The 19,159-nt window shown below is 30.5% G+C and overlaps 1 protein-coding gene across 1 annotated transcript; it reads right to left on the bottom strand.

The window, feature by feature from the left end:
- Nucleotides 1-3,944: 3,944 nt before the first annotated feature.
- LOTGIDRAFT_162988 (hypothetical protein) lies at nt 3,945-18,848 on the bottom strand (the record flags this gene model as incomplete). The annotated part of the gene is made up of 15 exons (XM_009059049.1): nt 3,945-4,256; nt 4,617-4,809; nt 5,308-6,820; nt 8,645-8,881; nt 9,851-9,908; nt 11,516-11,596; nt 12,767-12,823; nt 13,544-13,612; nt 13,754-13,796; nt 14,078-14,256; nt 14,547-14,671; nt 15,154-15,218; nt 15,519-15,724; nt 16,377-16,559; nt 18,687-18,848. 15 exons carry the CDS (start codon nt 18,846-18,848, stop codon nt 3,945-3,947), a joined length of 3,483 nt encoding a protein of 1,160 aa, XP_009057297.1.
- Nucleotides 18,849-19,159: the final 311 nt, after the last annotated feature.

Below are 19,159 nucleotides of genomic sequence, written 5' to 3'. Positions count from 1 at the left end.
AAACCATCTAGGGCTATCATTAGGTGGTTTCTTTGTCAAAGTTAGGGGATTTTTAAGTCATCTATCTATAGTGTCCATTTAAATCAAGGGGATTGTTTCACCGAAACGAAAATTCTCATGCTGTCGATACAGTCGTCATCAAAACAGCCAGTGTTTGAAATAGAGATTTGCTGTTTAAAATTTGACTATGGTTAAGGTGCAAAGCCCACTAAACAGTGTGACAAAAAGCCTATCTTATGTTTCATTTCGTCTCATCTTACTTAGCCCAATTAGGTGCAGAAGAGTAGGATGTAAAACTGCCCATTTCATGCTATATCTCAAGAGCTTCAGACGATCTCATTGAAAGTTTGACCCCACCTCATTTCCAATGTACTGCTGATATATTTGAGCACAAAATACTTTAGAAAATGATTGGGAAAAAAATGGCAAAGAGCAACGTACAAATTATCTTCTAACGCCTTAAAATATTTGTGCCTTACAATTTGCAAGGTTTTCAGATTATCATTTTCCAAGGTAATCCTTCATAAAGCAAAATTTTAGGAACAAACAACACAAAATTATTTTTTAAATATTTTTTTATTCCTTTCTGAAATATTTATAGGGAAATAACATTTTGCTTGATAAATTATAAGCAAAGAAACAAAATAATGAACCTGATATTTATAATGGTTAATTATTATAGAGCCTTGTTTGTTTCATACATACATACAAATGGGTGAATAAATTCCAGATTAGTACATTAAAATTTTGACAATTTTTACAAGAGGGTAAAAAGAGTTTAGGAAAATGAATATAACTCTTAGCTTTAAAAAAAAATTTCCGGGGTTATAAAAACAGAATCGAAGAAAGCTATGCATTAGAACCCAAAGAAGAAATAAAAAAAACCCTCAACGATTCGTATTTATACTGAAACAAACATGGCCATGACTATGCTATCACATGATTAAAGGAAGCACAATATGATAAGGCAATGGTATTGATTTGTATGTAAATAACTCTACAGATTTGTTAAATGAATTGTTATTAACACTAAATAATATGTATATAAATCTATTTCTATAGCATTGTGCTTAAATATAATTTTTACTAAGCCATCACTGTCTTGAGGTAATGCATGTATAAGAATTTGCTGAAAATAAGCAAAATGTACAACCCATAGAATCACAAACAACCCAAATCAACAACAACCAAATATAGCACAAAGAAATTTTCAATAAAAGCCAAACTTTTCACTCACTGAAGCTTTCAACCACAACAAAACATTTTAATTAAAATATGAATTTTCATGACAAAAAGGTTGAAAATGTACTGAATGGCATGGAAATGAATTTCAGGCCCTAATTGATCCTATATGTATTATCAATATTGTTATGATATATTAGTTTTACATTTAAAGGCAATGATTCAGTCCATTCTTATAGACTAGACTCATTCTCAGCTCTCTAATAGTGAAAACAATTTTGGTCCATGGAATTTTAAAATCATTTCAAATACAAGTTTTGGTGAGATTCTTATAAAGTTTTCTTTCTTAAGGCTGAGAACAAACTTGACAAACTGAAGAATTTATCAGCATTGCCCTTTTTCAAATCTCCCAAAATTGTGTGAAAAGGTATGAAATCCAAATTTGATAATGAATCCGTCAATCGACAGTAAAAATGTCTCTAAATAATATTATGTTGATTTTCACACATGACATAAACATTATTCACAACTTTTGAAAATAAATAAATTAGCAGAATCATTTACAAGCTATATTTACAAATAATTGCACTTAATATGTATGATATATAAAAGAAATGATTGTCAAAAGTACAGAATGGATATAAATTCAAATATTTAGCTTAGATTCTAGTTTTTTAGCATAATAATACCCTTCTTCATGATGGTGAAGGTATTGCAAACTCGTCTTATACCTTGACTGCAATAACCTCCTTTCTTGTATCACAGAATGCAGCAATTTGATTGGATTGTATGCCAGCGAATACAGACTTTCTGTTGAGGACTCTAATTGGCTGTAATCGCTAATGTACAATCCAACCAAAACGCTGCATTTACAAACTTGATGCAAGAAAGATGGCTGTTGCAATCATTGTAAGTATAAACTTGTAATTGACATTGTGAAGATGAATAATATGGATTTTTATCAGAAATGTGCCTTTAATGTCTCTGATACACCATTTCAAGTTCAAAATGATTCTCTGGACACCAAATTGTAAGATATATCCTTGCACATTATAAAGATGATTTTGGCAAAATATCTCTTGGAATGTTTCAGAAATGGTCATATACAAAAACTAGATCAAATTAATATTCAAACAAAAAAGCAGAATTTTACTTCTACGAAAAAATGATTCAAAATACGAAATGTGAAGTTTGATTCTTGCTCCAAATTTATAACAAACATTATCCATGACCCAATTCTGTGTTCAAAATCTTTTATGATCTATGAACAACAATTCTATGTTCAAAATCTTTTATGATCTATGAACAACAATTTTATGTTCAAAATCTTTCATGATCTATGAACAACAATTCTTTGTTCAAATTCTTTTATGATCTATGAACAACAATTTTATGTTTAAAATCTTTAATGATCTATGAACAACAATTCTATGTTCAAAATCTTTTATGATCTATGAACAACAATTCTATGTTCAAAATCTTTTATGATCTATGAACAACAATTCTATGTTCAAAATCTTTTATGATCTATGAACAATTCTATGTTCAAAATCTTTATGATACTTTTTCCAATTTTATGTCCAAAATCGTACTTTTCATTAAAATCTATTTATAATCTAATTCTATATTCAATATGTTCATGATTAATGATCCAATTTTATATCCAAAATCATATTAAAATCTATTAATGATTTATGATCTGATTCTATATTCAAAATGTTCATGATTAATGATAGATAGAGTATAATAAAACAATAGCACCAATGTATATAAAAGGAGAATGTTCAACATAAGTTTAAGTATTACAGAGAGCTTCCATGGAATTTCTAATATAAAGCAGTAATGTAATGTGGTGTCAGGTTGATTATGCTTCTTTCTAAACACCTGATATCACTTTCTATAATGAAAATTTTTTTTATTTATAATTGATAGAAATCTCATATGAACAGTTCATTTGTTTCAACCAATATATTGCCAAACTTTTATTTTGGATTTCCGAATTTCCTTTAGCAGTTCTCATTGTTTTTATTCCAAAACAGAACTTGCATAACTTATATTGAACATTTTCCATTAGAACCTGTTAGTGAACACAATGGTATCTGTATGAAGCTATATATACAAAATATACATACACCAAATATACAGATTATATGAAGAATTCAATATATACATACAAATAAAAGTTAAGGCACTTTAATGTAAAGCAATCACACAACCAAGCTCATGCCATGATATGGAAATATATTAGGAGGTCCAAAAAGAGCACATTGCAAAATTGATTCATTGCCATGTTTTCCCAGAAATGCCCAATTTTTCCGTAGTTGTTTCCCTTGTACAACCAACCCAAAATAATTTTCTATGGATCCATGCATTTCATCTTCTGAAGCAGATTCAGGATCAAATAACATTGACAACACACACATGACAATGCTCACACATAATGTAGTACAACAAACACATTCAAACATACAAAAATAACTATGATAGCACTATGGTTATATATCTCAGTGGCTGGTGGAAGACACAACAGGAATTAAAACAGACAATCACTCCAAAACTATCAATCACTGCAAGCTATCATGCTCTACATTCAGATATTTTGGCGAGAAATGTTACGTGGTTAAGCTTGCACTCAATGAATATTAAATGACTTATGCTTTTGATTCCTCCCTCGTGATTAAAATATGGCTGCTATGACTTTAGAGAGTACACATGTATTTCAAAGTAAGTGGGATCACTAGAGTCGCTAACAATCACTAACATCAAACTATAGTACCAGTTTTGTCACTTTTGGTTTTGAGTTTTTCAACTACTTGTTCCGAGATTCTACTAGAAAATTTGTTTAATAAAGGTTCCATCATTGACATGGCTTTGGCCAGCACCATGTCATCTTCACTAGAGGGTTCACAAGGTTTTGTACTAGTCTCTGGTTGGTTGGGATAGGATAATGTTTTATCTGTAGTATCAGTTGGTGTTTTAGCTGATAAATCAGCAAATGTATGATGTGCCTCTTGGAATGCTTGACCTAATAAAGCTTGTACTTGTTCTGAATTGCCATCTTTGATATTACATGACTGAAAAATTGAAAATATAACATAAAGGAAATTTTTACATTTTAACATTCTGTTCCTAATTGGGCCTACATTAATTGCCAGAATGAGGCAGAGTGGAAGGGGGAAAATGTGCCAGACAAAATGGAATACTTTTTGGTCTATTGATTCAATTTTTCCATGGTAAGTAGGGAGTGGATTTCCTAGGCAATATTTATATAATCCTATAAACCTATAATAATAAGGCAAGAAAAATCCTTCTGCATATTCAGTTTTTAAAAGTTGTTTACGACATCCTTAGGTCTTACACAACAAGGTGAAGAAAAGTAGGATTGCATTTTGATCTTGCTCAGGTAAAACAGATGAGTACAGGGCTATGCATACCTGGATATGTATTTGTTTTAATCGTTGTATAGCATTCTTCAAGTCGGCTACAGCCTCAGAACAGTTGGTAAAGAAATCTTGAGAGTTGTAGTCTGGAGTTACTGGTAATGACAGTTTACTACGGTTGATTTTAACAGGATCTAAACGTAACTGATCTAATGATGAGGAAACCACTGGTGTTGTTAAAGATACCCTGTCAAATACAAATGAAGAGCTTTATTTATAGTGTCGTCTGAATATTTACTGCTTTATCAGCTAATTAAAATTAAAATTATCTTTTCTCCTTTGTAATCTAACAAATTTTCAACCACTAAAATAAGCATGTCATGAAGAATGAAGAATTGTTGGACAGCGCAACCTGACATAAGAACACAACTCGGGTTGAAAACTTGTTGGATCACAATGAAGATGAAAAATATCAGGAAAAAAAGCAAATTTTGAATAAAATTTTACTTATATTTCATAAGGACCTACACTAAAAATATAACATAGCTGACAATGATTCCATCAATAACTACAGTAACTAACAAACAACCCTAAACATGATCAACTACCAAAGTCCTGGTTAATGATCAAGTGATCAAATTTTGTCTGCAATTTGCTCCTCTTTTGAACAGTTTAAATACAATACATGTAATTCATTGCTTGCAAGTCTACATTTTGTTGCCTTACAGAAGTAAAATATATTTACCCATTGTCTATATCATGATTGTTGGTAACCAATGTCAACCTAGGATGAGACGTAGTTTTATCAGGACGTTTAATCTCTGAATCAGTATCAGTATCGGATCCCACCCCTGTATCGGACTGACTTCGCGAACTTATATTCAGATCTAACGTTGTGGTGGAGGTCACAGAATGAGGTGATACTTTAATGTCTGATTGTGAAGCAGATCTAGATCTTGGTTCCCGAGGTTCACTAGGTTCCTTATCTGGCGTCATATGAGAGTAGTACAGCGCTATCCTGTCCTTGATACTTGGCTGTTTCTCATCCATATCATCTGGTTGACTAGTAACTAGCGGTGTGGTAGAATGGGGTGGAGTTTTATGCGTTTGGTTATTTGAATTAGGCTGTACTTGTTTTGTTGATGCAGAGTTTAGTTGAGGTGATGCTCTATGACCACCTACTTGAGGCAAAGTTCTGTGACTTGAAGTTGCACTTGTTTGTGGAGGTGTCTTTCCACTTTTAGAATTATCACTTTGTTCAAGTTTTTCTGGCGTATTTGCGTCTGTTGATATCTTATTTTCCTTATCTTTTGAGAAAAAATCACGGCCAGATTTAGATCTGCCCATCAAAATATCTTTCGCTTCATCAAGACTTAGTTCTGGTTGAGATCGTCTTTTTATCGAATGTTTCAAAATGGAATCTGGTTTCTTCCGAGAGATGTTTAAAGGAGGGGGCATTAATCCTGAATCACGATTTTGATTCATCAATGGTGACAGTGAACGCCTAACACCTTGACATTCTGCTGATATGGAACTCCCAACATTTAATGACCGTCTGGGTAATCTTTTATCTATACTAGCACCACCACTATCCACACTAGAATCACGATCCTTTTTAAATCCTGAAAAGCGAGTTCTTAGTCCTGGACGTCTGGAAGCATTGGCTAAAGGTTTTGGAGGGTTTTCAGATGACGAGGCAGTGCTGGTATCATCCAAGTCATTGATATCTGGAACGCTTTTGGTTAAATTTGATAAATTCAAAAGATTTGTTTGAGGTTCTTCTTCATCATCCTCTTCAACACATGCTAAATTTGGTGTAGATGCATATTGTGCAAGTTTTGATGAGGAGAGTCGACTGCTCTTTTTAACTTGAGACGGACGCTTCTTCTGATATTGTTGAGTTGTTGATTGTTCGCTCTTTGTGCCGTTAAGACTTGTCAATGAAGTGGCTTTTGAAAGACTACCAGTTTGGGAAAGTTCTGGCTTAACACTTGGTAAAGTGGAGGCAGAACTGGATCTTAAAATCTTTGCATTGGAACTTTTTGTTGGTTTAAGATATGACTGTCCTCCTGAACCACGTTTGCCTTCAGGTGATTGACTTAGAGCACTGTCCAATGAAGATCTCAGATTTGGTGTACTGCGTCGTTTGTCCTCAGTTTTGACACTACGTAAGTTTGGTTGACTGCCCCTCAGACGTAGGCTAGATGTTGAGGAAGAAATTGATGAATCATCATCTTCATCATCTTCAAAAACTTTTTCTGAAAAATAAATTGTCCATTAATATGGCACGTCTGCACAAAATTCAACATGGAGATTTACGTTTATGTGAAATCCACAAAATATGAGAGATCATCAAATGTTTCTTCAGACTCAACGAGATTTTGTTAATCATAGAATCAAGTGACAAAAGTAAAAATGTGTCTGCATCACTGTAACCATGGAAACATGAAAACGTGATAATGGTGATAATTACATCTTACATATTTATAATGCCACATTTTCCTCCCACATTTTGACGAATTTCACATAAAAAAAAAGGAAAAATTTGATATCTACTTTAGAAACTTAAGATATATTATAAAATTCTACTTTCTAAATTTTCATAATTCTAAATCTAAGGTTCATGCTAGAATAAATCAATAATTTCACACCATATTTAAAAATAAAATAATTTGGCATTCATGGCTACACGTTGTTGATCAAATCAAGATACAAAGTACATATACTTGGGTTGGTTAGAAGTTATGATGTCATGATACAGATCTTACGGAATAGTAAAGATAGCAGACGTTATTCAAATCTTAACACATTTTAAGTTTTCAATGAATTTCAGGCCCCATTGTTCAATTGGAATTCTGGGAATGAAAATACAATGAAACCAGCCATCATTAGCTCAAAAAGGTTCAAAGGTTAGACAAATTTTAAGAAAGACTTCTTTCACAATGTTAGAAAAATTTCACTTTTATGGATGGGCATTCCTTTTGCAATCTGAATGTTTCAATTTCCCCATAAGTTTTGAACCTGAATCATCTGAATCTAGTTATCCCTTAGTTACATATCTGATTGTTAAATAAATAGATCATAACATGCTTAATGTATATTATATGTTTAGTTAAATAAGGGAGGGCCAACTTAAATATCCCACAAACTGAAAAGACCTCTCTTAATGTCAAATATAGAGGATCAAATTGATATTTCTATTAATGTAAACTGAATTTATTGAGATATTATACAGAAAACTTTTTCTTAAACCCATTCAATTTCTAGGATTTTACTGTTAAAATTCTCAATATCAAATATTTGTTAATATATTACAATAATTCCAATTGCAATTTGATGTTATTAATTCATAAACTGGTATTAATGGTATCTAGTTCATTGTAATACCAGTATAAATATATATTATATATAGCTCAGCCTTTATCCAAATATGCCCTATATGGTCAAAATTTTAGTTATTAGTCAAAAACTTACTGATATTATGTATACATGTATAAGTATCATTATAAACAATATATAGTTCAAATATCACAAACTACAGAATGCAAATAACAAGTATATTTGACACTGTAGAAACATGGCATTAATCAAGCAAAACATATAAATTAGGATGTTAATTAAAATAATTATTAAAGAAAAAAAACAAAACGCAATTTATTTTCTGAATATCGATTTGAAATAAAGCTGAAAATTAAAATATTTATATAAAAAAAGTTCCTATGAGGTTATGAAGCAATAGCAGCAATCCCATCACAACATGGATTATCATACTAGAAGTGTGAGCTTTTCATTCAACATTTTTGAATTTTTTGGTCAGGCCCATTGTGTTCCAAAAATGATAACTTGTTGTCAAGCTCAAATCTATTCATGTACATAATACATTGATAAGATTTCTTTTTAAATTTGGACCAAAAAGTATATTTGATCTGGATGTTTTTTGTTAAGTTTTCAAGTTAATGAGACAAAGCACTTCTAAAGTGTAAAAAGTGAAAAATGGCATGTTTGAAAAGCACACTTGTTATGTATGAAATTATGAACAATATTTTCTGTACACCATGCTTAGTAAGAACATGATTATATACCACTCCGTTTGAATTTTGGGGACGCCACCATTTTCCGGGGGAGGGGTGATTTCACAGAAGGAAGTCGACTGCGATAGTTAGGTTTGGAAGGAGGAGGAGTTGTTTTACCCATTTGTGATTGTAAAAATTTACTGATAGGCAATTTAGGCAATGAGAGCCTTTCTTGTCGTTGCTTTGCCTGGTCATTTGTCAGCCAAAATCGACGTGGACTTTTGGGGGAAGGGCTACTCCTTTTGCCTGTAGGGAAGAAAATATACAACAATTATAAAAGCTGACAAAATATACAAAAAGAAGTGCAAATGCATAAGCCCGAGTGGCAACACTGGTTAAAAAATTGTGGAACCATAAATGATTGTTTTTACTTTTCTGAACATTTTTGTTTTTTGTTTTTGTTGTTATCCTGTCACCAAACAATGTAGGTAAACAAAATTTCTTTTATAGCAAAAGCATGTGCTTGAAAGAAAATTGACAAAAAAGCGATGGTGCACTTTAAGCCCCTTTAAAAGCCCATTTGAAATCCCTCAATTTTCAATGAAATTAATAGAAAACCAGTATGATGAAGAAAATGCTTAAATGAATTATCTTATTACATGATATAGGGAGGTACCAAGGAATGATTTGAAAATTTGACAAGATGCTTCAAAATCCTTTAGTTCAGGATTTGGATTCAGACTACTAATATTTTTCTAACCTAAGATAATATATTTCTAGCAACTAAGTGATTAAATACTTCATTCATAAAATACACTTAAATAACCCATAGGAGGTTCACAATGTTTTTGATTGATAGATCAAGGAAGAAAATATATCAACATATTGTCCAGAAAGAACACATTTATAAACATTATATCCCAAAATTTGCTTAAGTTTTAGTTCATAAAATTTTGTTTTGTAATGATTTATGTTGGAAGTTTAGCTCGTTTATATATACAGCCTGGAAGTGAGAAGTCTTAACTTCCAAGGTATGTACAATGTACAGTTTTAGGGGAAACAGACATCAAAATTTTAAGTCTCCAAATGGCACAGACAGTTGAGACAGTTGAGCAAATTGAGCTATTTCAGCTAGTAAAGGACATATTCTGATGAATAAATCTTCTGAAGAGGCAATAACCATGCCAACATTTGAATAAAAAAATGTCATTGCATAGAATTCATTAGAAAAAAAGTAAAAAATATACTAAGCAAAGTGCAAAACAAAATACATACCTGAATTTAAGATAGATTTTGGTGAAGTAAGATTGTCTTCTAACTTAAAACTAGATACCTACAAAATATACCAAATAAACTTTACTTAAAGTGACGTCATTTAGACTATTTATTCTCCAAGTGTTTCAATTGTTTATTTAGTTATTCATGGGCCACTTTAACATTCAACACCTATCCACTAGTGTTATTTAGATCTCTCAAATACTGACAAAACTTGATGACTTTTACAACTGTATAAGTACACTTTCTATAAAGTGATTCATTCATGAGGTTAACTTTTAAGGTATACACCCGTCTAAATATTTGATATACTAGCAATGAGTTCAAATTTACCTATGTGTACCACTTATTAGAATTCTACAAAATCGCACCATACAAGTTAAAACTGTTTCACTTTGAGGGGATTATCAACATTCTTAATACCGAATATCCATATCATGTCATGGTAATCAATACCCATAAAAATGTTTTGAAGTGGCAATAGTCAAAATAACATTTCTATTAAATTACAAGAGAACTAGACTTTAGATGTAAATTTAAAAAGTGTTACAGTTACAGATAGATAAAATCAAATATGAAGGTGACCACATCCCTTCGCAAGTTACAACTTACTTTTTGTCGTTTCAAGGTAAATGTTATGATAATGAAAATTAAAGACCAACTTTCATAGAAATACTTTGTCGTAAAACCTGTTTGACTTTTTACTACCGCAATAACCTAACATGTGCAAAACCAAGACACATTAAACAGACATTAATCATTGGGGAAGTATGTTGGTTATCAACTATTAATTCAACATGTACCCTGTTCTATTGTATTATGTTGTCTATTTTTAATTGAATCAAATAGCTAGAAGGGACAATGATATATTCATAGATACCTAAATAAAGGACAACCCATAAAACCACTGTGTACCATAGTCACCTCAATAATGACACAGACTATTATAACCATTTTTACTAAGTTAACAATATAAACTATCTTATGCACATATTGAAAATAGCAATGTGTCCAGTAACATTGATGTGTGTGGCCATGTTTTCATGTGTGTGGTTGTATATTTATGTGTGTGGCTGTACATTTATCTCTGCTTAAGAGTGGCTGTATATTTACATGTGTGGCTGTATTTATGTGTGTGGCTGTATTTATGTGTGTGGCTGTATTTATATGTTTGGCTGTTTTTATATGTGTGGCTGTATTTATGTGTGTGGCTGTATTTATGTGTGTGGCTGTATATTTACGAACGGTCTTGGTCAGAGATTTTTGTCGCCATCTAGAGTCTTGTCAAGAGTTTCACTGACAAAAATCTCCAGTCCACGGTCATTTTGCACATTGTCGATAAGCACATGCGGAGCATGCAATTGAAAGGAAAATGAAACTGCCATGGGGTATGAAAATGAATAATTTGTCAATGATTGTAAATTTATTGAGTTAAATACAGCCTAAGATTTAATTACTGTCAACAAATGTCAAATTAAGTAATCTCTACAGATTCAGTGTGTATCTAACATTTTTACTTTCCAGGTTTAACTGAACTAACTCAATCTTTAACAATTTCTACTGCTCATAATATAAGTTATTTGTTTTTGGTTGCATAAGTAACAAAATGTAGAATGAGTCAGATTGCCCATAGAAAATAAATAAATAAGAAAACTAAAAACTTACATTAGATTCTAGTTTAGTTGGTGGAGAGGGTGGTTTATTATCTTCATTATTTATATCATTATTATCACCATCCCAACCCATCTACAATTAATAACATTTCAGAAGTTTACAAAGGAGAAGATCAGGATTGTTGATGTGGTTGTATTTGCCAACCATGTCTAATGAGGCTCCAAAATGACTTACACTGGATTCTATAAAGATTCTCTAATTAAGATGAACCAAATGGATACCGGTATTTTTCAAAATTTCATAAAAACATAATCTGATCATGAGTTGTCTCTTAACTTTTCCATGTTTTTTTTTTTTGTCTAGGAATATATTCAGGTCCAGAATAATCCAGATGTTGGGTAATTTTACATGTGATAAATCTAAATTACGCACAAACATTATCAAGATGAAATTTCTGTATGTACAAATTAGCTGGTAAATCATGATTCTGACCCTTATAAGCATACTTTAGAGAACTAAGCCAAAGAGGAAATATATTGACAGAATATTCCTATATTTCCTATAAGTTAATGCATAAGAAAATGTACATGAAATATGAGCAGGTAACTAATATGAAAATGCAGCAAAGTACAGACCGAGTTCCTGAAAAATCTTGCAATAAGAATTTGTAGTACACTTCCTCTGTGACACACGACCCAAACTTGTAATCCATAATTTGTAATAGCTGTCTCAATTTGTCACAATTCAACAACCAAACAAATAGGCCCAAAATACATCCATTCCAAAACAGGCATTCAATCCCATTCAAAGGCATGCGAAATGAAAGAATAACTGCACCAAGTACCAATAGTAATATGAATTAGTATATATCAATAGTCTAAATACATTCAGTCACTGTTTGTCTCTTTATAAAGATAATTAAAAATTCCCAAAAAATCTCTCAAAAACAAGAGAAAATTCGACAAAAATCAAAACAATCAAAAAATCATGCAATAAAAACAAAATTTTTTCATTTTATCAATTCACTTATGTCATTTAAATGTTTCATGTCATTTTAAATGTCACATCAAATAGGTCAATATTGCAAAGACATTTTACCTCGAGTCTGCAGCATGGGAAGTACATTAAGATAATTTTGAAGATTTTTTTAAAAACAAAAGATATTTAAAAAACCATAATCATGAACACACATTTTTTATGATCAAGAACAGTGATGCTGAATATATTTAGATTGTGTAAGTTAGTAAGAATCATATATAAATGTTGCCATGACGACCGAGTCAGATCGTTCACATTACTTACAGCTATTAAACGTCTACGTGTTTCATCCACAGCTCGGGCCATATTACTCTTACTCTTCTGTAAATTATTGATTGAAGGTGAAAATGAAATAAATAAATAGGAGTGTGAGGTGAGGCCCATCCTGTGATACAAGGGAGGTTACTTTCAATCCATACTCTTTCCTCAAGAAACAAGGAAAAGTTTCTCGATATTTTTTCTATATTTGTGTGAATATTTTCACTAAAAAAAATGTTTTCGTATAGTATTCAAATTATATGAACTATGCCATTTGACTATCTGATTAAAATAAATGTTCCCTTTCTTTTTTTTGTGCAGGTTAGAACACTTGCCATCAATAATCTTAAAAATCATTGCAAGTTAATCCAGGGGTGTTTTTAAGAAACCAATTATCACAGGATGTGCCTTAGGTGTGGATTAGAAAACATAAACAAAACAAAATAAATAAAAACATGAATGTGCAAAATATAAATTGAACGCAAAACAACAAGCTTATGGTACTTATGATTGCCAAACTTTTCTCACTCAATATTGCAGGAATGAAATCATGCATTATCTAGAAAAATAAGGCTTCTTTAGCACCACAATGCTAAATTATTTAAATTTAAAAAAGACGAATTAAATATGCGAATTTTTCCGATTTAAGAACGGATTTCAGATTCAGATGCCTTTGACAAAAAGAGAACAATTTAGTGAAAACTTTCTATGCAATCATAAGTAACTCAAATTAAAACAATGCCAAAATAAAATTTGAATAGACAATATTAGACGATTACATACATGTATTAAATTAATAATATTTTTGATATCACAATATGATATTTCTTCATCCATAAATAATTCATGCAGCTTTAAAAACAGTAATAAAATATATATAATATTAAAATTTAAATAATGGAGTAATAAAGTTGGTTATTTCTGTGCCCAGTTCCAGGGTTAATTGTAATTAATTAATTAAGATTAATTAAAATAAAATTAAAAAAAACTCACATCAAGCCAGTTTTCAGATTTCTGTAGACTATTAAATGTACTTCTGCAAAAAAACAAATTTGTTAATAATGGGCAGTGTGCAATTAAGGGAAATTTCTTTGTTTTTATTAAAATAGTAAAAGTAAAATTTGAAAAGTTTTTGCACTTGGAATGTCTGAAATACCAATGGAATGGAAATAGGAATCTCTGCAACTCCAGAACTAAAGAATCATAATCCCCAATCCTGGCTAAACCAATATTTAACAACTTTCCAACCCTGTCAGTGGCAATCCTACAAGTAAAAATTGCTGAACAAGACTATGAAAACAATGAAAGGATGCTTACTTAAGTCCTGCTTGTTGTGCTCTAGATAAAAATCTGGCTGATATGCTAAGTCTTGGACTAAATGGTCGAATAACATTACTATTTATTTCTTCTTCTATATGGTCCAAGGCTTTGTGGAATTTTTCTGGTGCTATTGGGGTAAATGCCACATTTTCAAAGTTCTCTTTCACAAATTTGTCCTGAAATGATAAAAAAAACGTTAACATCATTGTAAGGGGTCGTTAAGGGACACAGATAGAATCAATTTTGTACATTCCAATTTCCGCAGACATTTTAGAATGCTTCATCGTACATTATAACCGTCATGTACGGTTAAGCATTCTAAAATTACAGGAGCCTCAGACATCTGGCAGAAAATTGGAATGATGAAAATAGTAATCATAAAGCAATACTATCTCAGTTATTTAAATAAATACCAAAACAAACAATGTAATAAATGCTTGTCAAATCCATGTAAAAATTAATTTACCTTATCTGGTGTAGTTGAAAGTAGACCTTTATCAGGATCTGATGGCGTACTCGGATTAGATAATCCTGTAGAATCATCTTCTTCTTCCATATCATCTAATGATACAGGATCTGTACTTTCTGAATCTGTTAGAAAATTTAAAATTAATATTAAAGATGGGTTCCCTTATTTTCATTTAAGGAAATGAAAATGCTAATACTTATATAAATAGAAAGTAGAGGTGTTCAAATGACTTGGAAAAATACCTGCATGTCTCACATGCCCATAATTAATTCATGTTTAGCTAACTTAGAAGAGAATTACCAGCAGAATTCCAATGAGTCACCAATCAAGAAAGGTCAAAAAGTCTTTTATTGTTTATCCAGACAGTACATACATGGGCATTTATGATTGGTTAAAACTTTTAATTATATGCAATGAGAACATAATGATATGATTAAGAATACATGATAATTCATAAACACCAATTAATCAAATAGTTTGCTTAGTTTGACTCCAAAAAAATAAGGAAACCCATCTTTAAAAAGACAGAGCTATAGCCTGTCAAAAACCATCTCATTTATTAGAGATAAGAGTAAAAAGTATTATGAATGACTATGAAAATTACCATCATCTAAAGTACCATATCTTCGTGTTAATTTATTCGTTTTATTGGCATACACAGAAAATGAACTGAAAGAAAAAATAATTATTTGATAATGATGAATTGTCAAGACATTTTATATCATGTGGTATCAAAATCATGGTTTGGCTTTATAGAATTGCAGACAAAGTTGACTCCACAGTATCCTTCTTAAAAGTGACACCAATAGCTTATTTGAACTCTTATCAGTAAATGTTCAGACAAAAAAACAATCTTACAAAAAAAAAATGTTGAAGCAGAACACCTTGAAGTCATCACCCTATAAGTACATAATTATTGGTCGATTATCATAAAATGAAGCCTCAAATTGCTGAAGTTAGAAAACTCACCTTTCATAAGATTTGACGCTTTCCAGATCATTTTCAGGATAATAAATAACTTCTGGAGTATCTGTACGGAAATCATCATCTAAATCATCAAACTCAAAATAACTCTTTTCAAAATTAAGACTTGTTCTACTACCCCATTTTCTTCCTGCAGCACCAAGACGTCTGCCCAAAGATTGAGTGGAATATGGTGGTGACTTGACATCATTCTACAAGTAGTAAGGACATGTAAAATCATTGTCAAGCTACAATAACTAGGCAAATCAGAAATATTTTATAAGGTATTGTAGTAGTGGCAAACTGACCATTTTAATAAAGGGTCTATAAAGAAATTATGACCATGAGGGGAAATTTTATGAATAAGAAACTTACAACATTCAAGGATGTCCTGTCAACAGAATCTGTTATTTATATAAAAGGAACATCCCAGGAAGTTCTTTCAATGTCAACAGAATCTCTGTTATATATATAATGTTAACTTACAACATCCCAGGAAGTTCTGTCACTGTCAACAGAATCTCTGTTATATATATAATGTTAACTTACAACATCCCAGGAAGTTCTGTCACTGTCAACAGAATCTCTGTTATATATATAATGTTAACTTACAACATCCCAGGAAGTTCTGTCACTGTCAACAGAATCTCTGTTATATATATAATGTTAACTTACAACATCCCAGGAAGTTCTGTCACTGTCAACAGAATCTCTGTTAATTATATAATGTGAACTTACAACATCCCAGGAAGTTCTGTCACTGTCAACAGAATCTCTGTTAATTATATAATGTGAACTTACAACATCCCAGGAAGTTCTGTCACTGTCAACAGAATCTCTGTTATATATATAATGTTAACTTACAACATCCCAGGAAGTTCTGTCACTGTCAACAGAATCTCTGTTAATTATATAATGTGAACTTACAACATCCCAGGAAGTTCTGTCACTGTCAACAGAATCTCTGTTATTTATATAACCAGATGGGAAGAATTCTTCTTCATCATCAATATTAGTAATATCATCATCATCAATAATTGGAATGTTCTGGAATAACAAGAGATTTAATATATAATTTGGGAATGGTAATTCAGTATTGTTGTATATCAATCTAATACATATTTTTGAATCAAACATTTGATTTCTGACATGAACTCATTAAAAGTGCATGCATATTTTATACATATAATGAACCCTTAGTAACAACATGTTTCAGGTACCCATCTGTCCTTTAAGCTTTGAAAATTCCATATGATTCTACATCATAATAGGTATATCAAAGACAAATCCAAATAATCTATTCCAAATTACAAGTTTAAAGACATAATTTTTTTTTTACTTCAGATCACTTGATGTCTCACTGATACTGGGCTTGTCAACTCAGAACAACTAAATTTAAACAAACAATTAGTAATTTTCAGTGAAATTTTGCCTCCTGATATTTCACCTTTTAGATTGATATCTTTTACTTAATCATGTAATGCAATAATACACAAGATTTCTTATAACATAAAAACAAAGATTATAATATTTTGATCTTATTCAATATAACATAAAAATCTTATAAAATACCATTTCTTATATAACATAACATAAAAACAAAGATTATAATATTCTGATTTAATTCATAACATAAAACAAATTATAAGTATGATTTCTTATATAACATAACTTAAAAACAAAGATTATAATATTCTGATTTAATTCATAACATAACATAAAACAAATTATAAGTATGATTTCTTATATAACATAACATAAAAAGAAACTTATATTAAAATACTTTAAACCTTCTTCATGGTTATTAATCTAAAACCATTATCTAAATCAAGTTTTACAGGTGTAAGCAAATAGATAGATTTTTAATAAAGTCATGAGTATTTACAGAGGTTATACCCTTGACGTAGTTAATTTAAAGGGGCAGGGGAATTTTTTTTTAAGGCTAAGCTAATCAGTTATAGTGTTCACAGCTCATTGTCAAATTTTGAGCCTTCACATCCATGTGTGTCCAAAATTATGTGAACAAGTCGTCTTTTCTTGAGACACTGCCAAAAAAAGAAAGACATCTATAGAAAGAGGAAGAGAAATTCTAGTACTTCTGAAAACTATTTACATATATTAATCAAGACTCGAATCAACCTCTCAAAATGGAGCACTTGTTTTTGTTTTTGGACAGAAGTAAATATAATTAAAGTAAATTAGTATATAATAAATTCATAGATAACTTTTGAGGAAAAAAATCTAGATTGATAATGTTACTGAGTAAAAAAAATTCACATGTTTCTTAATTTATATGGTAATGTTTCTTTAAAATCTATGTCAACTATAAATAGTTATAAGTCAAGTTTATATCAAACTTATTGAATCAGAACAAATTTATTCATTCAAAATTAAGACTTATGACATACAGGTAAATATAAACATCTGGTTTGCTTTAAATTGTTCTTACATCTTATTAAGAGAGTGTTTTGCACAATCTTTACCCACAAATACCTTGCACTATGCCCATATTAAATATCTGACTATGCCCATATAAAATAGCTGACTATGACCATATCAAATATCTGACTATAAACATTAAACTTTGAATATGACATTATTTAATATCAGAATATAAACTTTGAATATGAACATATTTAATATCTGATTATGACCATATTAAATATCTGACTATAAACTCTAAATATCTAAATACAAACTTTGAATATGACCATAATAAATATCTGACTATGAACATATTAAATATCTGACTATAAACATTAAACTTTGAATATGACATTATTTAATATCTGAATATAAACTTTGACTATGAACATATTTAATATCTGATTATGACCATATCAAATATCTGACTATAAACAATAAACTTTGAATATGACATTATTTAATATCTGAATAAAAACTTTGAATATGAACATATTCAATATCTGACTATGACCATATCAAATATCTGACTATAAACATTAAACTTTGAATATGACATTATTTAATATCTGAATAAAAACTTTGAATATGAACATATTCAATATCTGACTATGACCATATTAAATATCTGACTATAAACATTAAACTTTTAATATGACATTATTCAATATCTGAATAAAAACTTTGAATATGAACATATTAAATATCTGACTACTAAATCTGATAGTATAATAAAATTTATCTACCTACCTGTGTGTTTGTTTGTTGATTTAATATCATTGTTTCTCTCCGTAAATCAGCTATTTGTTGTTGAAGAGCCTCAGCTTCATAAGAGAATTTCCTTCGATCTAAAATATACGAGGAATAAATGCGTCTAAAATTTGGTGATCCACTATTCAACCAATACGCCATGTCACAGAATCACAAACTGTTCTATCCTTTCTTCAAAAATTTAAAAGTCAACCCTCTCTAGTCCAATATCCTCAATCCAAAAAATTTTTCCCCAGCTTGATATTTTCACTGAATTTAAAACTTTAATCTTGGCCAAATTTAAAAACAAATAAAGTCATTGCACATTTTTGATGAGCATGCAAAAAAAAATCATTTTTATTTTTCATAAGTGGTTGTCACAATTTATGTCCAATCTATCCAACTGAAAGTGTTCACAAAATCTCATTCTCACACACTTGATTTCTTAATCTCATACAACTCTCAAATTTCAG

This window comes from Lottia gigantea, assembly GCF_000327385.1.
Source record: "Lottia gigantea unplaced genomic scaffold LOTGIsca_37, whole genome shotgun sequence".
Classification (NCBI taxonomy): Eukaryota; Metazoa; Mollusca; class Gastropoda; family Lottiidae; genus Lottia; species Lottia gigantea.
The sequence above is the reverse complement of the archived record's forward strand: the minus strand, read 5'-3'. Positions and strand labels throughout refer to the sequence as shown.